General features: G+C 50.2%; 8 protein-coding genes across 8 annotated transcripts; 3 read left to right on the top strand and 5 right to left on the bottom strand.

The window, feature by feature from the left end:
• Positions 1 to 350: 350 nt before the first annotated feature.
• Positions 351 to 2122, top strand: N7518_002712 (rRNA (cytosine-C5-)-methyltransferase RCM1; the record flags this gene model as incomplete). The annotated part of the gene is made up of 2 exons (XM_057183640.1): positions 351 to 548; positions 614 to 2122. 2 exons carry the CDS (start codon positions 351 to 353, stop codon positions 2120 to 2122), a joined length of 1707 nt encoding a protein of 568 aa, XP_057045090.1.
• Positions 2123 to 2240: 118 nt separating this feature from the next.
• On the bottom strand, positions 2241 to 3677 carry N7518_002713 (uncharacterized protein; the record flags this gene model as incomplete). The annotated part of the gene is made up of 4 exons (XM_057183641.1): positions 2241 to 3214; positions 3261 to 3329; positions 3381 to 3506; positions 3563 to 3677. 4 exons carry the CDS (start codon positions 3675 to 3677, stop codon positions 2241 to 2243), a joined length of 1284 nt encoding a protein of 427 aa, XP_057045091.1.
• A 367-nt stretch (positions 3678 to 4044) lies between these two features.
• On the top strand, positions 4045 to 4284 carry N7518_002714 (uncharacterized protein; the record flags this gene model as incomplete). The annotated part of the gene is made up of 1 exon (XM_057183642.1): positions 4045 to 4284. The coding sequence occupies one exon, from the start codon at positions 4045 to 4047 to the stop codon at positions 4282 to 4284; it is 240 nt and encodes a 79-aa protein (XP_057045092.1).
• Positions 4285 to 4449: 165 nt separating this feature from the next.
• Positions 4450 to 6758, top strand: N7518_002715 (GMC family oxidoreductase; the record flags this gene model as incomplete). Its single annotated transcript, XM_057183643.1, has 2 exons — positions 4450 to 5935; positions 5986 to 6758. The coding sequence occupies 2 exons, from the start codon at positions 4450 to 4452 to the stop codon at positions 6756 to 6758; spliced, it is 2259 nt and encodes a 752-aa protein (XP_057045093.1).
• Positions 6759 to 6933: 175 nt separating this feature from the next.
• Positions 6934 to 7653, bottom strand: N7518_002716 (glutathione S-transferase family protein; the record flags this gene model as incomplete). The annotated part of the gene is made up of 2 exons (XM_057183644.1): positions 6934 to 7545; positions 7600 to 7653. 2 exons carry the CDS (start codon positions 7651 to 7653, stop codon positions 6934 to 6936), a joined length of 666 nt encoding a protein of 221 aa, XP_057045094.1.
• A 407-nt stretch (positions 7654 to 8060) lies between these two features.
• Positions 8061 to 9543, bottom strand: N7518_002717 (putative pyridine nucleotide-disulfide oxidoreductase AMID-like; the record flags this gene model as incomplete). The annotated part of the gene is made up of 5 exons (XM_057183645.1): positions 8061 to 8104; positions 8158 to 8465; positions 8519 to 8876; positions 8935 to 9276; positions 9336 to 9543. The coding sequence occupies 5 exons, from the start codon at positions 9541 to 9543 to the stop codon at positions 8061 to 8063; spliced, it is 1260 nt and encodes a 419-aa protein (XP_057045095.1).
• A 944-nt stretch (positions 9544 to 10487) lies between these two features.
• On the bottom strand, positions 10488 to 12469 carry sidI (putative long-chain-fatty-acid-CoA ligase; the record flags this gene model as incomplete). Its single annotated transcript, XM_057183646.1, has 5 exons — positions 10488 to 10825; positions 10879 to 11208; positions 11257 to 11636; positions 11691 to 11988; positions 12058 to 12469. 5 exons carry the CDS (start codon positions 12467 to 12469, stop codon positions 10488 to 10490), a joined length of 1758 nt encoding a protein of 585 aa, XP_057045096.1.
• A 1738-nt stretch (positions 12470 to 14207) lies between these two features.
• Positions 14208 to 16995, bottom strand: N7518_002719 (uncharacterized protein; the record flags this gene model as incomplete). Its single annotated transcript, XM_057183647.1, has 10 exons — positions 14208 to 14273; positions 14323 to 14898; positions 14948 to 15130; positions 15187 to 15519; positions 15583 to 15680; positions 15731 to 15889; positions 15940 to 16142; positions 16197 to 16471; positions 16523 to 16818; positions 16905 to 16995. The coding sequence occupies 10 exons, from the start codon at positions 16993 to 16995 to the stop codon at positions 14208 to 14210; spliced, it is 2280 nt and encodes a 759-aa protein (XP_057045097.1).
• Positions 16996 to 17200: the final 205 nt, after the last annotated feature.

A 17200-nucleotide genomic window follows, 5' to 3' on the forward strand; every position in this document is an offset into this window, starting at 1 on the left:
TGTGTTGGTATGGATATTGGGTCTTGACTCTTCAATGGTAATGATGGTGGAGAGTTGGGGTGTGGAGGTGTTAGGTCGTGGTAGAGGGCCGATCCTGATATAGATCTAGTCGAGATTACTGAACATTGAACGCTACCTTTCCTTGATCGGAATATAATTGAAGATGAAGAAACTATACTCTTATCGTAGCGAAGCTATCACATCTTAGAGCAAATATAATAAGCCATGACAGCCGTATACTTATCTAGTCCCATGGGCTGTATACATCCAATGCAAACAGAACAAACAACATCAAATATCAAAACGATCGCAAAAATCCTTAATTCCCCGACCAACATTCCACATTCCAAATGTCCCTCTACTTCGATGCAGTCGCTATCCTGACCGCACCCTCCTCAGGCGGCTCCTTCAAGTCGCGAGTCTACAGCGCCCGCAACCTACGCGCCTCTCCAGCCCAGATCTACGCACTGATCACCGAGGCCGCAAAATGGGACACTGTGCTAGCAGATGTGATCGACAAATCCGGTATTCTCGCACTAGAGCGCAAGGTGAGATGACACCAAGAAAACCACCAGATATACCTACCTACTGACTGACCAAGTGATTTCCCCAGCTCACTCCCCTCCTCGCTCTCCTCCTCGTCCATGACCACCTCCTCGCGAAGAAGGGCATTGCCGCGCCGGCAACGCACACACTGCGCCAGACGGTGGAGCGGCACAAGGCCAGACTGAAGGCCGAGTTTACGAAGGCGCGTGTGCGTCGTGGATGCGCTTCTGTCGAGCAATTCAAAGCTGTTGTCGTGCGCGAGAAACGGCTCGCTGATGGGACGAGCCATTTCGTCTACCCGCGCTGGGTGCGCGTTAATAATATCCGCACGACGCTTGAAGAGCAGCTGGATACTACGTTCAAGGCTTATCGTCGCGTAGAGAGTCTTGCGGAATTGGCGCCGGAAGATGAGCTGGAAAGTAGGAAGCCGGAGCCGAGGTTGTTCGTTGATCCTAATATTCCGGATTTGGTGGCTGTGCCGTTCGGTGCGGACTTTACGGCTTCGTCGGCTTACAAGAATGGGGAGATTATTCTTCAGGATAAGGCTTCTTGCTTCCCGGCGTATTTATTGTTGGGTGACCGTGGGCCTAGTGACCCGTGGGAGGGCGACTTGGTGGATGGCTGTGCTGCGCCGGGGAACAAGACTACGCACTTGGCTTCGCTTCTGGCGAAGCAGCAAAAGGGGAATAAGAACAGCAGACAGAGAATCTTTTCTATGGATGCATCTATCACCCGTTCTAGGACGCTGCAGAAAATGGTTGGCTTGGCTGGGGCTGACTCGGTCACTGTGCTGCAAGGTCAGGATTTCCTCGCCCTGGACCCGGAAGATGAACAGTTTGAGCAGGTTACTGGGTTGTTGTTGGATCCTAGTTGTTCTGGTAGCGGAATCATCGGGCGTGACGAGGTCCCTCAGTTTACACTCCCTGCTGCGGCACCTTACAAGGCGCCCAAGTCACATGGAAAGAAAAGGAAGCGTGTGGACAACGAGGAAGAAGCAGATGGCCAGTCGAAAGTTACCATTGGAACACCGCAGGTAGCGCCCACCGATGAAAATGATATCCCAGATGGCACGGTCGACCCAGAGCGACTGACCAAACTATCAAGCATCCAAGCGCGGATCGTCGAACACGCTTTGCGTTTCCCGAATGCTACCCATGTGACGTACAGCACTTGTTCTATTCACCTGATTGAGAATGAGGGTGTTGTGGCTCGCATTCTGAATTCCCAGGTTACCAAAGAGCGCGGCTGGCGTCTCCTGCGACGTGATGAGCAGCCCGAGGGCTTGCGTCGATGGAAGAAACGAGGCGTGCGAGAGGAGCGGCCGGCGGAGGGAGAGACGGGGCCATCGGGCTCGGTAGATCTCTCCGACGAGGCACTGGAAGCGTGCATTCGATCCTGGCAAGGTGACGCAGAAGGTCTTGGAGGATTTTTCGTCGCTGGGTTCATTCGGGACCCTGCTCGTGCTGTCGCGGCCGTTCCAGCGAAGGAAAATAGACAGGACGAGAGCGAAGATGAAGAAGATGAAAAAGATGAAAAGGAGGACGACGACGAAGAATGGGGAGGATTCTCCGATTAGACAAAAGTATATAAATGCAAGTTTGCCCAGCCTGAAACATTCCCAAGGCATCTGTTACCATACATCCCAAGTCCTCGGCGTATTATGCAGTTTAAGACTTGAACAGACGTACAGACGACTAAAGGAATTTCCGTGACCGGTTTCGGACCTGCGAACTGGTATAGATGTCCAATTTGACAGCAACCAAGACAACCTCGTATATCCCGGTAGGCCCGGTCTGCACTTGCAAGCGCCATTGTCCAGTCCGAACAACCCAGGGCCCATCGTCCGTATTATCGACCCGTGGGCGTTTAGCTGGAGGCACACCATCAGCGCCGGCTTCAGGCTTAGCTCTCGATATCATCAAATGATGAGGGTCTTGTTCTCCATCCACGGTGAGATCAGTTTCACTGTCGACACGGACCTTGAGTGGAACTTGGCCCAATGGAGGATGTGAATCGGGCAGGTTTAATTTCTTGCCCACTGTCTGTAACAAACTGACAATTCTTTGTTTTGAAAGGCCTAGGAAGTCAACATGCATGGTCCCACGATGAATCAGACTAGACTCGTCGCCGATCTCAACCACCAGATCGGCGGCGTTGTCGTCTATAAACGGACGCGTGTATGTGACCATTCCACCCGACCCAGAAACTGTATTCAAGACACACTGAACCCCAGACGGCCGTACATCCTCGAGCCGGATGACGATTTCCAAACGATGGCTGAACGGATTCGTCGTTATCTGATGCGGTATCAACTTCTGTTCCAGGCCGCGCAGATGGAAATAACGACAGTCGCGCAGGAGCGCAGCCCGATGATCCTCGTTTCTGATATGTAGCGGATACCCGCGCAGCAGATGCAGGAGCTCGTCGAAGACATCCGCGGATCGATTCGGCACGCTTGGGGGGACAATGGCCGGAGGTCGCAATAGACCCTGGCGGTCCAGGCCCGGGAACACTTCAGACGGGGAGGCAAAGAAAGCGGCGAATCCGAGAGTGAAGAAATTCGGGGTATCGCCTGGACCTGAGAATATATCGCGGGGGATCTGGAAGTGTCGGTCGCCGATTTGAATAAAGCATTCGGACTCGAACAGCTGGGACATCAATCGGGGCACTGTTGGTCAGCATACTTCTAGGGTACCTGGACAGAAGATGCTCACATGTGTAGAATTGCGCATCTGCGAATAGCTTCACGAACTGCGCGCCATCTTGCGGCCGGACATGGTAGCCTGGATGCACCCATCAGCCTCCGTCACGTTGTATTTGTCCATGGACCCTACCCTGCAGATGCCTAGCGATCTCGTGGAATGTCGTGGGATCGCGATCGATATAAAGGGTCCTGATGTTGGCTACATCTGGATTCTGAAGCAATTGAAGCTCGAAGAAGCGTGAAAAGTAGGACGGAGCTGTTGGAAGGGTCAGTTTGAGTTAGACAGTTAGACGGGAGAACAAGCGCATTTACCATCAGAAGCAATTGAAGCGCCCGAGAGACGAAAGGTCTCGGAACCAATTTGGATAGAGAATACTTTCTCTCTCGGCAGACTACATTTAGAGCGAGTGGGAGTGCGCTTGTCCATCTTTTGATGAGAGAGGGTCGAGGTCGGAGCGGAGAAATTACATTTTGCCTGACGACTAGCAGCTACCTACAACATAGGTACACACACACTACACACACACTACACATACACTACACACATACTACACACATACTACACACTACAATTATACCACTGGGCCAACTTGAACTTAGCTGAAATTGAAACTAATTTAATTGGACATGAATTTTCTATCCACGCTGGCTCCAGTCTCAGCTCACCTTGAGTCTCACATGGCGCTGAAACTCGGCAATTCTCCCCACAGACGTGCCAATCAGCCCCTGACTTCCGAGAAAGAGGGGCGGATCTGCCTCTCCAGGAAACTTAGGCCGTGAAACGGTCAGGTAAAATGGAGACATGCACGGTCTTGACTGGTCGAGATAATCAATTACTCCACCACCGCAAGAGTCAAAAGCTTCACTACGGAGTCCTTCTCCACTCGACCGATGCTGCTATCTTTGTGGTCGCGAGGCTGGCTGACCGTCGCCTGAAGTTACCTGAAGAGCAGTCCACACAGAGTACTTTGTCCATGACTATCCACGCTAAAGATGAACCAGGTTGGACTCTGCATACGTACCTGTTGTCATAGTGGGACCTCGTCGAGCTAGTATATTAGGTATTATAAACATCTGTACCGTGCCCAGGTGCTTCTGTCTCCTTGCTCCCAAATCTCTTTCTTATTCTCATCCCACCATTCATCCTATACTACTGGGGCTTGATCTACGACAGCTTTGTCTGCTCTAGTCCTTGCAACATGCCAACCCTCGCTGTTTCCACATACACCCCGAGGGATGTCCCTCTTCCGCCAGCGCCGTCGGCCACTTACTTCTCGGAGTTGCAGTGGAAAACCCTCTATGCGCTGGCCGACGCAGTTGTGCCCTCCATCCACACTGCAGCAACTACCAAGTCATCGAACGACCGGGTGATTTCAAATGCAGAGTGGAATTCCGCCGTGTCGAGCTTGTCAACGGCTATCTCTGGACCTGACGCCATAAACATTGCCACCCAGTACCTGCAAGAAAATGTGTCTTCGAATCCGCAATTCCGGGCCGCAGTGGAGCGACTCCTGGGCGACTACGTGAATGACGTGGGAAGGAATGGGTTTGGTTTCATCATGTCAGCGCTCAACACCCGTGCTGGTTCTCTGGTCATGACGGGTTCCACCACTCCGATCCAGGACCAACCGATTGAATTTCGAGAAAAGGTCTTACGTGGATGGGACACCTCTCGATTGGCTCCTCTCCGCGCCATCTACCGAGGACTCACCGCCATCGTTAAGAAATGTTGGGTTATCAGCAGCCCAACCATATGCCCGGTTCTGGGGTTCCCAAGCATCCCTATTCATGGCGAGCAGGTCGACGGTTTCCAGTTTGAGTTTTTGCAGTTTCCTTCTGGGGATCAGCCAGAAACGATTGAAACCGACGTCGTTATCGTGGGAAGTGGCTGCGGCGGTAGCGTGGCTGCAAAGAACCTCGCCGAAGCGGGCCATCGAGTGCTGGTGGTGGAAAAGTCGTATTCATATCCGACCAACACGTTCCCCATGGGCGCGAATGAGGGATTTACCAACATGTTCGAGAACGGGGGCGCTGTCTCCAGTGACGATGGCTCGATGGCGGTCCTAGCGGGCTCAACGTGGGGTGGTGGTGGTACCGTGAATTGGTCGGCCGCTTTACAGACCCAGGGGTATGTCCGAAAGCAATGGGCGGATACTGGTCTGCCTTTCTTCACCTCCCTCGACTTTCAGAAAAGCTTGGACCGCGTCTGTGATCGCATGGGTGTTAACGAGGAGCACGTTGAGCATAATTACCAGAATAAGGTGGTTATTGAAGGCGCAAGGAAACTGGGATATGCCGTGAAAACAGTTCCCCAAAATACAGGTCACGGCGAACACTACTGTGGGTATTGCACGTTAGGATGCGCGTCGGGTGGGAAGAAAGGCCCAACGGAGTCGTTCCTTGTGGATGCTGCTCAGGCCGGCGCGAAATTCATCGAGGGATTCCGTGCCGAAAAAGTGCTATTCACCAATGTCAAAGGCAAAAAGGTCGCTTCTGGCGTGCAAGGAACTTGGAAGTCACGGGATTCATACTTGGGCCTCGCTGGTATTGGGGCTGTGGAACGTCGGCTGATTATCAAGGCTAAGAAAGTAGTTGTATCAGCTGGCACATTGCAAAGTCCTCTTCTGCTGTTGCGTAGTGGTTTGAAGAACCCTCAGATTGGCCGAAACCTTCATCTTCACCCTGGTAAGAACTTTCTTCCACAGCACATGTTACAGGCACTTATTTTTCTACAGTTATTGCGGCTAGTGCTGTCTTTGATGAGGATACTCACCCCTGGGAAGGCTCTGCGTTGACAACGGTTGTCACCGAGTTTGAGGACCTTGATGGAAATGGACATGGTGCGAAGATTGAGACTGCCGCAATGTTGCCTTCCGTGGTCATTCCCATCTTCCCCTGGCGAGACTCATTGGAATACAAGATGTGGGCGGCCAAGATGCGTCGCAGCACGAGCTTCATCGTCTTAACCAAAGAACGCGATACTGGTCGTGTTTTCCCGGATCCGGTCGATGGACGCTGCCGGATTGATTACACGGTATCTGCCTTTGACCGGAAACACATGGTGGAGACCCTGATTGGCATCGCCAAGATTGCGTATATCTCAGGAGCCAAAGAGTTCCATACTGTTTACCGCGATCTTCCCCCGTTCATCCGGCCAGAGACTTCAGACCCCGAGGCCCCTGAAGGCATTAACAATGCGGCTCTGCAGAGTTGGATTGCCGAGCTTCGTGCGAAGTCCCCTTTGAACCCGGAGCGTGGTTTGTTTGCCAGTGCGCACCAGATGGGTACCTGCCGCATGAGTAAGTCACCTAAATTAGGTGTGGTGGACCCAGATTGTCAAGTCTGGGGCACTGACGGGTTGTATGTCGTGGATGCGTCCGTGTTCCCTAGCGCTAGCGGTGTGAACCCGATGGTCACTAATATGGGGATCGCCGATTGGGCCAGCCGAAACCTCGCGCGGGCGATGGGAACGGTACGAGGCGAGGGCAACGTGATGGCTCGTCTGTGATGTCATGGTAGATTGACCGCTTGACTCGTTCTAGATTTTATGATATGCCTAGTATGATTCTGTAGTTTCATTATAAGACTCGTTATAAGATTGAGGTGCTTCGTGAAGCCGAATATGATGTCTAATTCTTTCCCTGATCGGGCGCTAATGCTATTTCTCATTTATCATGTTGAGTCTAAGCCTTGGGACCCTGGCGCTTCTCAATGAATTGCTTTTCACCAAAGGCTTCCTTGACGCCCTCAGCCTCGAGAGTGCGCTCATACCAAGCGACCACGGAGGGGTACTTTGCGCGCATCTCAGCATCGATAGCCATGGAGAAACCCCAGACCAGGGCAGCGGCAACGGTGATATCAGCCAAGCTGAGCTTTTCCTTGCTCGCGAACCAAGTGCGGCCCTTGAGGTGAGTCTCCAGACATTCCAGCGAGCGTTCTAGACGCGCGAGGTTGGTCTCCTCGACTTTCTCATCGAAGGGCCGGACACCGAGACGCGGCAGCGCCAACTGCGTCACAGGGTCCAAAATCTCACCCTGCGCAAAGCAGATCCACTGGCGGATAGTAGCGCGCTCGGCGGAGGTGGCACCAGTAAGCTGAGCGGCAGCGGGGCCGCTCTCGGCAATGTATTGGGTGATGGCGTCTGACTCGAATATGGTTGTTCCGTCGGCACCCTCGAAGGCGGGCACTTTACCCAAAGGGAATTTGGACAGGAAATCCGGGGTCCGGTTGGTCTTGCCCATGGCGAATTCCGGAACCGCCACTTCTAGGCCGTTCAGGTTGGCCGCGGCCAGAGCCTAGCAGGGGTTGTTAGCGCGTGATTACATGCTGATAGGGGTCGAGATTGGTACCTTCATGACCCGGGGACTGGGCTGATAAGAGTAGATAGTGCCGAATGGTGCCATTTTGATCGTGATGAGGTGAGATAGAGGTACATTGTAGAATTGAGGGGTACATTTTATATGAAGCTAAAGAGCGGGGCGGAATCAGGTGGAACCGGATTTCTAAGCTGATGAGCTGATTTCAAGCACAAAACAGGAATCGCGCGGTTTGACTAATATATCTTTGTCAATTTATATAAACCCAGGAGATCGATGTGAAATATTAGCAACTGCTTATCAATTGAGTGTTATGGAGCTTAACTCGCGCAAAATCCGACTCAAGTGGCCCACCTTCGTGAGCGCAGTCAGAACTTAATGTCGACAAGTCTCCCTCAGCTTTTTGTCTCTCCGGACTGAAACAGTTAAATATACAAGAAATTGGGGTCAAAATCAAAATACAAGGAATCGCAGCACATCCCAGATCTACTAGGTCACGCCTTGCATGCCTCACCGAGGCGCATATAGTTCCAACAAACTGCAAGTTGGGTCAGCTTTTCACTTCAAAATTTCGGGGTAATAAAGACGCACTCGTATGTCCCATATCCTTGCCAAACAAGCTCTTCATCAGATCTTCGCCATCGCGTGTGCCCTCGCTCGGGATATAACTGACGGCCGTTTTGCCGAGAGCGAGGCCCATCACAGACGGGAACGGCTCCAAGGTCTGATACTCTGGCTTTCCACCGGTGCACTCTGCCAGCATATGCTGGTGGATATTCATCGCCGCGTAATGGCCCATATGCATTGCACCACCACAGCGCTTAATGCCTTCCCACTCAGTGAGGTCTCCTACTGCCCAATGATGCTCTGCGTTAGGGACGGCACCGGAGAACTGTAGTCTGCGGAGGTATTAGAAATTTTTGTGCGCAACTTGGTGGAGGAATAGCCTTACGATCGGTGCACTTTGATGTATCCCTCCTCATTCAATGCCTCTTTCGGCAGATATGTCGATGTTGGAACGCTTCGAGAGACGGCATTTAGAACATGACCCGTTCTGAGTTTCTGGCCATCGCTGAGTGTGAGATCCCAGGCCCGTGTCCCATTTTTACCGTCCACAGCGGTCGTTTCCATAACGCGTTGTCCTAGGATAACCTCGACTCCTGTATCGCGCAATATAGCACTTACGCGCTCGGCAAATTCATCGGGCAACGCCTCCGAAGATAACAAGCGCTTCCGAGAGTGGACCAGAGTGATCTTCTGGTCTGGGTTAAGGATTTTCAATTCGGCAGCCATCTCCACGCCCACAGCGCCTATCCAGAAAGACATGTTAGCGGGTGGAAGTAGCAAAGAGCGCGGGAGAACACGTACCTCCACCGACAATAACGACACCCTCACGGGCTTCCTTCACATCCGTCATATGCTGCCTGGCTTCTTTGAGGAACTCATCTCGTCGCAAGGACTGGGGAACAGTGGGGAAAGACCGACGCAGCCCGGAGCCTGCAATCAAGTAGTCATAGGGCTCCGTGCGGTTACTGTTGGTCTCCGCATCGACAATATGGGCGACCTTGGCATTGAAATCCACCGAGCTGACGCTTCCCTGGATAAATTTGAGTTCTGGGCACTTGAGCCCGGGAATATCTTGGAAACGAGTCCATGCCTCGGGCGCGAACTTTTCACAGGCTAGGGCCTTTGGGGATCCGATCAGGTGGACTACATATATGTGAGTGGGGGTGTAATTGCGGGGGAATTGTCGATCCTGGGGAGCTTACAGTAGCCATCTCGCTTATCAACTACAGTTATCTGTATTGGGATGCGATGTGTAGGAGGTTTGGCATCGGGATTACAGTTGAAACGCGGGAGACGACCTTGCGAGAGGTCAATGAGGGTTAATGCAGCAGATAGACCGCCATAAGAGCCACCGATCACAAGCACTCGGAAGTTGCGTGATACAGTTCGGACAAAGTCATTGGATGGCATGGTGAGCTGAGGAGAGGTGTGACGAGCAATAACCGAAGAAAGAGGCCGAGAAGACAGCGGAAAAGGAGAAGGAAAGTAAAGGAGAGAAATCGAGAAAAAAAAGCCAAGGAACTGAGCTATGTACTCGAACAAAAATAAAGAAAACATACCGTCATATCGTCGGATTATGCGGGTCCGGATCTTATCAGATTGAAAGCGACATCGGATACAGCACATCCATGGTTGTTCCCTTGGCTTTCTCTTGGCTCGGATTATCAGATCCGAGGGCAGCCGTGGAAGGTGAAACATCCCTCGGTTGTATTGAATTCCTCCGACAGCACAGACCCTAGTAAGCCAAGTTTTTTTGGCAGAACCGACATGGTGGCTGATACACGCAAAAGCATATTTTAAGTTTCCTTCCATCAATTGATCTTCGCGTGTAATATTAGGATAGAAGAGAGCTCTATCACGGCATAATTACATGCACAACGTTGAATATTGTATGAACCAGAAGTTTGTTTACGGTTGGACCCGGTGGCTGTAATGCTTGTAAAGTAAAATACACCTAATTCCATGGTTCAATACAGCCACCCAGCCCAAAATGGCAATGATCGTCGATCAGACAAGATGAGCATCTAATCTGATTCTGGAAGTGCTCGACCCGACGTAACAAACGAAGAAAATCCGTAAGAAAATAGCGCATTTCCTGCAAGATCCGCTTTTCGTCATTGTTTATGTACTTGGCGTTACAAGCGTTGAGCTGGGGCGAATCAGAATAGAATCTGATAACATACGCCCCTCATTTGATTACATTTTTTTGTTTCAAACACAGATTTTCGGAGTTGCAATTTTTTAAGGTGCACGAGTTTCGTTTGTCAATGGGATCGGGGTATTACTGCAAAAAATCTAGTCTCTATACTGGGCGAACACGAGGGCTGTACAATCTGTGCTCCTTCCTTTTTTTTTTAATTCGTCTTCTGACGCTGGGCCAGCACTGCCATCGCCATATCCCGTAGCTCCACCTTGCGAACTTTGCCGCTCCCTGTCACAGGAACCGTGCTGGAAGCCCCCTCTTCTCCAAATACAAACACATGCTGCGGGGCTTTGTGTCGACCCAAAGTTTCACGTGTCCATGCGCGCAGTTCGTCGTCGGTCGGACGACCGGCGCCCGAAGCAATTGCGATAAATGCTCCGACGACTTCGCCATATTTGGGATCAGCAATGCCAACCACAGAGGCCAATTCAATTGAAGGGTGTGCGGCCAATCGTTCTTCGATCTCGAGGGGATATATGTTTTCGCCGCCTATTAGATAATTAGAAATCGCGATCAATGTCCATGGTGGGGTGCAAGCTTACCGCGAATGATGATGTCCTTGAAGCGACCAGTAATAGTGCAGTACCCTTCGGCATTGAAGGAGGCTTCGTCGCCAGTCTTGAGCCATTTGACACCCTCCGCATCGGTTATAAATGTCTCTGCCGTCTTCTCCGGGTTGTGCCAGTATCCCTTGGTGAGCTGGTAGCCGGCCATGCAGAGCTCACCACGCTGACCAACGGGAACGATGTTTCCCTGTGCATCGATGATCTTCGCGCGAGCGTGGGGCAAAACCTTTCCGACGGTGGTTAATCTTGTGTGGATGCTGTCGGTGGTGAAAGCATTGAAGCAGGTAGGCGAGGCCTCGGTGAGACCTAGACTTGGTTAGCACTTGATCATCAGGCCAACGGGAGGGATAGTACCATAGCTACTAGTGTATTCAGTCATATTCAATTCCGCGAAGAGCCGCTTCATGAGTGGCCGCGGGACTGGGGCCCCAGCAATGATGCCTGTGCGGAGGTTTGAGCTGTCAAAGTTCGGGGGCTTGGGAACGGCAAGGATCGCCTCAAACATGGTGGGGACACCATGCAGAGCAGTGCATTTCTCGTCGGAGATGGCATGCAGAACCGCCTTGGGGTCGAAGGTTTCGCTGGGGAAGACAATTTTTGCGCCATGGGTGACCACCGCGAGCATGCCCAGGACCAGCCCGAAGCAGTGGAACAAGGGCGGGGGGCAGCACAGAACATCAAAAGAGGTGAAGTCCATGCGATCACCGATGAAACGCGAGTTATTAACCAAGTTGCTGCGCGGGGATTAGCTATATTTAACAACGAATTGTCGTACGTGGTCCACGTACTGATGAGTCAACATTGCAGCTTTAGGACTGCCCGTCGAACCGCTTGTGAATTGCAGATTGCAGACATCGTCCGGCCGCAATTCGGCCTCTCGGTCCTGGAGCACATGTGCAGCCTGCGATAGACCACGTTCCATGACATCGTGATAGGTGGTGAAATTGTTGTAACTTTCGCGGATAATAACGATTTCCTCCAATGATTCCGAGGTCGCAGACTTTTTAGGATTAGGGCCCAGTTTGAGAAGGACTTCCTCGAGATTATGACGGCCAATGCGTGGTGTCATGAAAAGCATTCGGCATTCTGAATAAAAGCAGAACAAACAGCCGAGATTAGTATGGAGTCAATAATACGGAAGTGGATATCACCCACCACTGTGATTCAAAGCGTAATACAGCTCGGAGGGGGTGTATGTGTTGTTCAAAACGACCAAGATAGCCCCAACTCGCGCGGCCGCAAAGAACACCGAGATGTACTGCTCACAATTGCCCGCCATAATTCCGATGCGGTCACCTTTTTGAATACCGGAAGCCAACATTCCCCGAGCCAGACGATCGGTCTCGTCTTTCAACTGGCCGTACGTCCATCGGGCACCGGTCCAGGGGAAGACCAAGCACTCAATTCGCCCATACTGCAGTGCTTGCAGCGTCAGCAGCTCACCCAAGGTAATGTCCAGCAGCGCTGGCTCCGTCGGGCCTGCGACCAGAGACAGCTGCGGAGTAGTCGGAGGCTGCACATGCGACAGCGTCTGCTGCAAGCGCTGTACACTTCTCGGGGCCGCCATGATAGGTAGATTGAAAGGTGAGGAAAAAGGAAATCAGGAAAAAAAACCTTGGACATAGCGGGTTTATAGATGTAGCCGACAATACCGCGACAAATTTCGCACAAGATAAATTTCATTAATTCGATTAATTCCATTCCATCAGATAGCCCGGGCTCCACATCGGAGCTGTTGTATTGGTAATTTCACGGGTTTGGCTTTTATGCTTGGTTGGCTCGACATCTTGGCGTCTGACAAGACTCCACTCGGTCTTCAAGCGAACCTTGGAACCTTGGCAGGATACGCAAGCTCCGAGGGTCCTTGTAGGTCGATGTATACATCGAAGTTGGTCCCTGCATATAACGAAAGTACATACTGCGTATGTGTTTGCATTCTATAGGGCATCTGCAAGGTACTGGGAATGTTTCCCATGTACATAATCCGATATTGATCGTTCGAAAAGGCTGCAACCTCTAGCCTACCCTTGTGAGAATCTAGTTCATGACAAGAATTTTGCTGCTTAGGGTGGACTGACACCGGAAATTTGAATGTCTGCAAAATATAAGATATCTGAATCTTTTCGTAAGACATCTACATCGGTGCAAGTAGAATCCTCTCCTCGGTCATCTCCCCGGGGATCGTCTGGTAAATTTCCCGTCACGGTAGTATGGCCCAGGCTTGGTTGTCAGGATCTAACCGGCGTTGAATAAGAAAAAAAAAACTCCCTCGTGGCACTGGACCCCACTCAGGATCAGATAACTTGTCTGCAGAATTCCATCCCGGGTTATCAATCAGTGTGAAGATGTCTAAGTGGAGCCCGTTGTCGACGAGCCCGGGACACACGTGTGAGTTGGTGGGAATACATAATTGGAGGCACTGACTCTTGGCACATCCTGGCATTCTGCAACTAGTTTTCGCTTTTCGTCTGTTGGAACTTGTAAGACAAGGAACAGTCAGTGGGTCACAGCCTAGACCATCTCTGTCGGATATTGTAGGCTTAGAAGACCCAGTACATAATATTATTTAATGCTCAGCTTCGTTAAAATTTACCTCACATAAATACATAGCATAGCATCTATCATTTACCATTGTACGAGTTGTGCAACCCTGACCTTTACCTAGGGCTTGGGAATCTAATCAATCGGGCTGATCTAATCAATCATTCCCGACATCGGCGACTTCGTGTGGGACCCACCTAAAAATACCATAAATACCGCTTGAAAGATTCAATGAATGTTACGGAGAATCAGTAGGGAATTGGAAGGCAAAAATAGTAGTCTTGTTGTATACTAAGTACTTTGTATGTACTCCGTACCAGGTACATATATGCATTGGATGAAAAAGCTAGTTATTGCGTAATATGCACGGAGTATGTCAAGATCCAATCCACTAGGGCTGAATGCCGGCGTCCTAATTGGGCTTCTATCTTTGTTCTAGACTTGATGTTAATATAATTGATGGAGGGCTTAAGAGGCCTTCTTGTATTACATTGGACTGTCCCTCACTAGTTAGTTAGTTAGTTACGTCATGGTTGCTTTATTAATTTATTGTAACTTCATTTCTCGTTGGGCTGTCTGTTCAGCTGTTAAGAGTGGACTACTCTATCATTGCTTGTCAACCAAAGAAGAAAGATTTCCCACGATCAAAATTAATCAGATTAAGAAAAGCAGGTACAAAAAGCCTATCATTGGCATACTCTGAATGCAAGTAGCAAACACACATGGATACATCTCAGGTAGACGGCAAATTAGTACATAGGATTCTACACGCCGAACTTATGGCCCTTTGGTAGAGAAAGATCTGGACAACCTTTCCAGTCGCAGGTGTTCTGCTAATAGTTAGTATAAGTAATTGAACGTCAGAGGGGCTAAACACACCTTGTAAACCTCTGTTCCCCACCATTCGAAATGTTTACTGGCTCCGGTAAAGAAAATTGTCAAGAAAATCAAGACACCAGCAATTCCCACGGACGAGTCCAGGGCAGAGCTCAGCACAAAATTATACTTACTCCACCAGCTATGCAGACGCTTCCGAATAAGCCAGCCAAAGGTGAGTCCGACAACGGCCCAGCTGCCATAATTCATTCCGGTCGCAGGGGGCAGGTAATTGAGCCCACCAAGGAACAGGGGAATATGAACCCTTCTCCACAGTGACTTGGGGTATCGGCGGGTCATATAATAGACGGGAATGGGTAAAATGGCACCGACGATGAAGAAATAAAGCAAAGCGGAATAGCCAATTTGGTTTGAGAAGTAACGACGAGGACCCACTGCACCCCAGATCAACGAAGTATTGAAGTGAGTTCTGCTGTAAGGACAAGTGAAACCGTTGACAGCAGCGCTAGTGCAGACGCCAGTGATGTGATTCAGGGCCCAATTGAGGACACCGAGCGAGGAGAGCGTGCCGATAACCATTCCCACGCATTGAACCAAGAACAATTTTCGTTGAGGGATCTTCGGGGTATTAGCATGATTCAACTACAGTAGGAAGGAAAGGGCTTGCATGGCAATAGTAGGCCAGTTTCATATCCTGGGCAAAGTAAAGACCCTTGATGGTGGTGATGTATCCGATGTCAAAGAACCAGATATTGGCCAGGACTTTGCCCTCAAAGACGAAACCGGCCACGATACGGCAGAAGATGTCGATGTTGATCTTGAGGTTAGAAGTGGCATAGACCAGAGCCAACTAAGATTGATCAGAGTAGTGTCCAATGTGTAAATCGGTACTTCAGGTAGACTCACCGCAGGATAAAACATCAGTGCCACAGTACACGCCAGCAGAACACCGTACCATCTCAGTTCAACGTTCCACCACTCAACGGCGAACATCGACATGAATAAGGCTAAGATGCATGCAACCAGATACCACCACAAAGGCACATCTGGGTCTCCCCGCTCGTCCTCGCTGTACTCTCTAGAGCGACCGGGAAAAGACTCCAGGACTAGCCGAGGCACCCTTTTAGCAGCATCGGCCATGACATGACGCTTCTCAAGGACAACCCAGACAAGAAGAGCGCTCAGGGTCGCAAATGAGAGCCCAAACATGTTCAACGCGTAGGTAACTGGCATATAGACCTAATCGTTCCACAGGTTAGCAGGATGTCAAGTTTTTTGATTTTATAGAACGTGCAAACATACCCGGGAATAAGCAAGGTACTTCTTAACATCGAGCTTGTAGCCTGAGGCTGCATTGACAATCTTTTTGACTTGATAAATGTGCCCGGTATTGTCGAATACTGTCCGCACAAGTTAGATTTGGTCGGGAGCTTGAAAGGATGGGTTGTACCTTGAGAGCTTTGGAAAGGCAGATAGCCTGTGTTCCACACATTGGAATAGTATAGAGCAACAGCCACAATCCAAATCCAGAACACCAGGGAAACGAAAACGTTGAAAACTGCCCACGATGGAATGAGCAAGGGTGATCCAACATAAGATATTTGGCTCCCTATTAAGCCCCGTCAGCATGTATTTGACCTGAAAAGCTGTGATACTCACAATCAAAGGTAAGCGGCAACAGTCCCATTCCAGAATTCATTCCGAAGATCTGGTTGACTACTTTGCTCTCAGGCTTGATCCAACACGGGAAGCTGAAATAGCTAAGCGCCGGGAAGATAAAGTCCGGGAACCAATACCAGCAGAACGAGATAGAAAATGCCATACCGAAGAAGGCATAGCGAGACATTTTCCAAGTATTGTAACTACCATCCATCAGTTCCATTCACCGAGACAACAAATCAATACAGGGAACTTACGTCACTTGCACTTTTTGCTGGTTGACTTGATGCAGCGTTGTGGTCAACGCAGTAACACCCAGCACTCCAGGCCAGATCAACTCATGGGGAACGACCACAATCGCCCGGAATAGACCAGCCAGACAGAACCCGATGAGGAATGTGGAGAAAGTAATGAGAATTTGGAATCCCCATCCTGCCTTGTAGCCGTAGAACATTTGCTGCTCTGTCAGAACATCGGCGCCAAGACGAACGTAGATACTGAGGTTGGACATCATGAAGATCAAAACATGTTCCTGGATTAACCTTTGTTAGACTGATTACTGTGATGTTGCCAGAGAACTTACCTTTGTATTAAAAGGACCCGGATTGAGCTCAAATGCCAGCCGTCCTAGAGGAACGGTCCAGTTCGGGACGATTTTCTCCCAAAGCTTTCCCAGGGGATAAGCTAACAAGAGGACCACCGAGCCCGAGATTGTCAAGGAAGGTGCACGGAGCGTGTAGAGCGTGTTCAGCCCGCTAACGATGACACAAAAGGCAATTCCTATCACCCACATACGTAGGGTGAGGACGGGCTCAGTAGGATCATCTTTAGCTATACCTATACCAGCAGCCCGCAAGATTTCGGTCTGTGAATCTATATCTGCAGTGGTGTGAGAATCTCGCAAAGAAAATGAAAAAAATGAAAAGAAAAACTCAAGACACAGCAACAGGCAACAGCGGACTTACCGGAATCGGTATTATTTTCATCCTGGACTTCTTCCTTTTCCCGGATATCTCTCTCCAGCAGGTTAATGTCTGTGTCCTTGTTGGCTTCCATGATGGGCATGAAGGAAAAAGGAATAGAAAGAAGGATCAGATAAAAGGATCAGATAAATAGACAACATCAGATAAGATGCAGAAAGAACGTGTAATTCGGATGCGACCTCGGACTCCGTAGAAATACACAAAGTACGTATTCCCACGGTTCTCAGCCCTATAGGGAGACAAGCTTCATTATCTGTCTGGTCCAGCGTGTTATTGGA

This window comes from Penicillium psychrosexuale (assembly GCF_028828465.1).
Source record: "Penicillium psychrosexuale strain IBT 29551 chromosome Unknown utg000002l, whole genome shotgun sequence".
NCBI classification, from domain to species: Eukaryota; Fungi; Ascomycota; class Eurotiomycetes; order Eurotiales; family Aspergillaceae; genus Penicillium; species Penicillium psychrosexuale.